Below are 3,902 nucleotides of genomic sequence, written 5' to 3'. Positions count from 1 at the left end.
TGGTCAGCTGGAGCATGTCGGAGTCCAGTCTTCTTCAGGTCCTCCACTAACTCTGCTAACAGGGTGTTTTTCTGGAGGTCAGGTCTGCGATTGAAAGTCTTCCTGCACTGTGGACAGCTGTGGATTCCCTTCTGGTCCTCTCCATCCCAGTGGTCTTTAATACAGCTCATGCAGTAGCTGTGTCCACAGGATGTAGTCACCGGATCCTTCAATAGATCCCAACAGATGGAACAGGAGAACCTTTCCCGATCCAGCTGAACTCCTGCCTGCGCCATTTCTCCTAGTGAGAATGACTTGCTGAATTCACTTCCTAACAAATAAAAGCGGACTCTGACCCTTATCAGTTGTTGCTATGGTAAACTTGTAGATAAGATGAAACATGGAAATGTGTTGACAAAGGGTGTGTTTCCACTTGCAATAGTCACAGTAAAAAGAATTTGCCACCTTTGTGAAAAGGAATATACTATCACCTTTTGATACTTCTCACATTGCAAGTGTGTTCAAGTCTTTCTGCTATAAGAGCTGCTATAAGACCCCATCCAGGCTATCAAAAGAAAGACCGAAAGACAATAACAAAGCCCTCCATGTCGTGTTGGTGGCATGCTGATTTAGGATTAAGATTTAGGATTAGTGGATTAAGTTTTGGTTATGGTTAAAAATAGACAAGTAATAGTTAGGGAAAAATCAATGGACGTCAATAAAAAAGTCCAACAGGGGTTGGAATACAAACGTGTGTGTGTGTGCGTGTTTGTTTGTAATACTTTTGTTTGTAATACTTTGTGGGGACCATTTTCCTGACACATACTACGCTATGCGGACCCACTGCTCCTTGTGGGGACCGAAGCCTGGTCCCCACAAGGGAAACAGTGTTTTTGGGTCAGAGGTCAGATTTAGGACTACGGTGTGAATTTAGTTTTGGTAAGGATTAGGGTTAGAATAAGGGTAAAGTTTAGACTGTAGAAATGAACAGAAGTCAATAGAAAGTTCCCACAAAGATAGCCACGCAAACATGTGTGTGTGTGTGTGCGTGTGTGTGTGCGTGTGTGTGCGTGTGTGCGTGTGTGTGTGTGTGTGTGCGTGTGTGTGCGTGCGTGCGTGTGTGTGAGCCCTCTGGAGCCTCAACACAGATCTCCTCTGTTCATGCAAGGCGGCTGGCTCCTCTCAGACACCTTCAGGGACTGATTTTGTCTGCCTTGCTAACAACTTCCTCGAGCCCAGCGGCTGGCCGGCAGCGGCCATGTTGTTACAGTAGGCGGCGATGGACACAAAGACGTCTTTGAGAGTATGAGCGCAGGCACCAGGAGCAACAGAGCCACACGGGAGACGAGAGGTCGCCACTCTTCTATTTATTCTTTGCTCAGAATACATGCTACTGAAACATTTACATGACATCTGGGATAACGTTAGCAACAGAAATACAACAGAAATACGCCCAGGCAAGCTTCTCTCTTTGGTTCATTGTGTTTCTTTCCATGTTACTATCATTTCTTGATGACTAATTTTCAGATGATTTTGTGACGAGAGTTCAAAGATAGGAGTCTGTGTTGTCAGGTTAGTAATTCCAATCTGAAAAAAGGGCAAAGAATGTCCTTAAAATTAGATTTTGTTCTAGTAAAAGTAAAAAAAAAAGAGTAGTCTGGTGTTAAACTCAGTGGTGGACAATATCAAAGTACACTTGAATACTGTAGTTAAGTACATTTAGAATATCTTTTATTTACTTGAGTATACATTTTTTGGCAAACCTGTGACTTTCACATTTTGAGAAAGTTAGTCGTTTATTCGTTCCTTTTGGTTCAGCGAAACTTTATAGTTCATTTTCTTTACTGAAATGCGATTGGCCACACGCTATGCTCCTTGCAAGAAGAACCAATCAGAGTCCCCGTTCACATCTGGGATTTAGAATTAGGTCATGCTCTTTAAAGAACTTCAAACAGAACTAAGGTCAAAGAAAACAGCGCCAACATGGAAATATCCAGGTTTGATGTTTGTAATGCTAAAACAAACAATGGCTATACAGAGAAAGTTAAAATGACTTAACCACACAAATTTTGTCAGTAAATACAAAAAAATACTATCTCAATTGTGGGGAGTTAAGAATTCTCCTTTTTTAATTATTTTTTAGAGTTAGAGTGTTTTTTATTTTAAAGAAAAAAGCTGAATTTTTATGCTAAGTTTTTACAGATGATGTAAGCTTTTTGTAACAGAGCGTTTCTACATATCAGTACATCATTACTTGGTTTCAACAAGTTTCAAGGCTCTGGATACGCACTCAGAAAATAACTTGAGTAAACTTTTGACTGAACAAATAGCTGAGTAAGATTTGACCGTGAGTAACCATACTTTTACTCAAACACTAGAGCTGAGCAGTTTGTCCACCACTGATTAAACTTTACTTCTGCCTTCCCCTTTGTCTTAACTTTTCCTTCACCCACCTGAGTTGCATCTCAGTTTAGGAACCAGCCGATGACATAGCTGCAGAGGCCATGGAAGCTCTTCCAGCAGTACTCCGTGGCGAGGCGGGACGACCTGGACACCGGCTCCTTGGTGGGACGGGGAGCGGTCTTTGCCGGCTTGGGGGTGCTTCTCTTGCCCTGGGAGCCTCTGCCCGGCAGAGGTTTAACTAGCTGAGGCTGCGGTTTTGTGGGTTTATGGGTAGCGGTGGGTTTGTACTGCACTGCTGGCACTGCTGGTTTGCGTTGCTCTTGGCCGGGCTTTGGAGGCTTTGGAGCTGAAGTCTTGGGCCAGGAGGTCATGAAGGTCATCTGAGCCTCGTCAGAGTACTTCCTGCACATATGAGGGCGGTAGATTTTGGCTCCCTGGCAGGCGTTCTTCAGCTTCCTCAACTCCCACATCATCTGGACGAAGTAGTGCCGAGGGTTCTTGTTGTAGGCTCCACATTGGTTCGGTTGGCCCTGGAAGTCGCAGTAGTAGGAGCGCCCTGTAGCCTGGCTCGGGGATCTGCAGGAGACACGCAGACGAGTGAAGTTTCCCGCTGCTGACACCCCCATGGTGCATGAGTCCTTTGTCTTGGTGATGAATCTGATGGTGTCGTCCCAGACGATGGACTGCTGTTGCCGCTGTTTGCTGTCATTGCTGCTGTCGTTGCTTTGAACGTTGGATCCACAAACAGCTGCCACCAAAAGCAGCGGCAACATCATAAGTTTCATCCTGGTCCTCATGGCAAAGCTAGGCTCTTGGCTGCTGCGGGGCACAGCGCTGTTTGCTCCTAAGGCATGCAAATGCAAGCTTTGCAAGCTTGACAGATGGTTTTATTCATGATTCAGTTGTAAACTCCTCCTCCACTTACTAAGCTACGTGAGGGACGTTTTAAAAATGATCGACGAGATGGCTGGAAGAGGAAAAGGGCACAGAAACCACAGGAGAAACAGGAGAAGCTGATGAAAAGCAAGAGGCATAAGAGAGGCTCACACATGAGCCCAGATGTTGGGGAACAGGAGGTCTATTGACCATTGATGAGAAGGAGAGCAGCAGGAATCTGGAGCTAAAATCCTGAAAGAATATTTGCCTTCTTACAGATTTCTTCCTTTTTTTTTTCTTTGTCAGGCTCAGGATGTTTAAGATCATCAAATAATTTCAATATGAGACCAGATTTAGCTTGAGCATCTACAAAAGAGAGTGATTTTATTTTTTGTGTGTGAAAAAGCAAGTGCTGGTTGTGAAACCCTTTGGGACAACATCACTTTTATATTTCCTTTATGATTTTCTGCAGGAGGGCAGAAATTCTTGTTTTATCAGTTATGGCAAGTCATCCAGGTACTGAAGCAATGAAACAACCCCACATCACCACACTAACACCGCCATGTTTGAATTCTGAAATGATTGGTTTAAAAGGTACAAAAGGAAAAGCGCATTAAAGATCCCAAAGAATCATGAAATTTATC

At 43.9% G+C, this 3,902-nt stretch overlaps 2 protein-coding genes across 2 annotated transcripts in view; both read right to left on the bottom strand.

Annotated features, from left to right (window-relative positions):
* The window catches only part of LOC103462597 (tripartite motif-containing protein 16-like), a 2,228-nt gene extending 1,729 nt beyond the window's left edge, over positions 1 to 499 (bottom strand). Inside the window, exon 1 of the mRNA XM_008405492.2 lies at positions 15 to 499. Within this exon, the coding sequence (XP_008403714.2) occupies positions 15 to 275 (261 nt within the window). The 5' untranslated portion in view covers positions 276 to 499. The remainder of the gene's footprint in view (positions 1 to 14) is intronic.
* An 830-nt stretch (positions 500 to 1,329) lies between these two features.
* fgfbp2b (fibroblast growth factor binding protein 2b) lies at positions 1,330 to 3,256 on the bottom strand. The gene is made up of 2 exons (XM_008401706.2): positions 2,433 to 3,256; positions 1,330 to 1,566 (listed from the first exon to the last, which is right to left on the bottom strand). Exon 1 carries the CDS (start codon positions 3,177 to 3,179, stop codon positions 2,445 to 2,447), a length of 735 nt encoding a protein of 244 aa, XP_008399928.1. The 5' UTR covers positions 3,180 to 3,256; the 3' UTR covers positions 1,330 to 1,566; positions 2,433 to 2,444.
* Between the last annotated feature and the right edge of the window lie 646 nt (positions 3,257 to 3,902).

This window comes from Poecilia reticulata, linkage group LG1, assembly GCF_000633615.1.
Source record: "Poecilia reticulata strain Guanapo linkage group LG1, Guppy_female_1.0+MT, whole genome shotgun sequence".
In the NCBI taxonomy this organism is placed as follows: Eukaryota; Metazoa; Chordata; class Actinopteri; order Cyprinodontiformes; family Poeciliidae; genus Poecilia; species Poecilia reticulata.
The sequence above is the reverse complement of the archived record's forward strand: the minus strand, read 5'-3'. Positions and strand labels throughout refer to the sequence as shown.

Excerpts from the sequence above, each read along its gene's own strand:
- fgfbp2b (XM_008401706.2), bottom strand. The coding sequence starts at position 3,179 with ATGAGGACCAGGATGAAACTTATGATGTTGCCGCTGCTTTTGGTGGCA.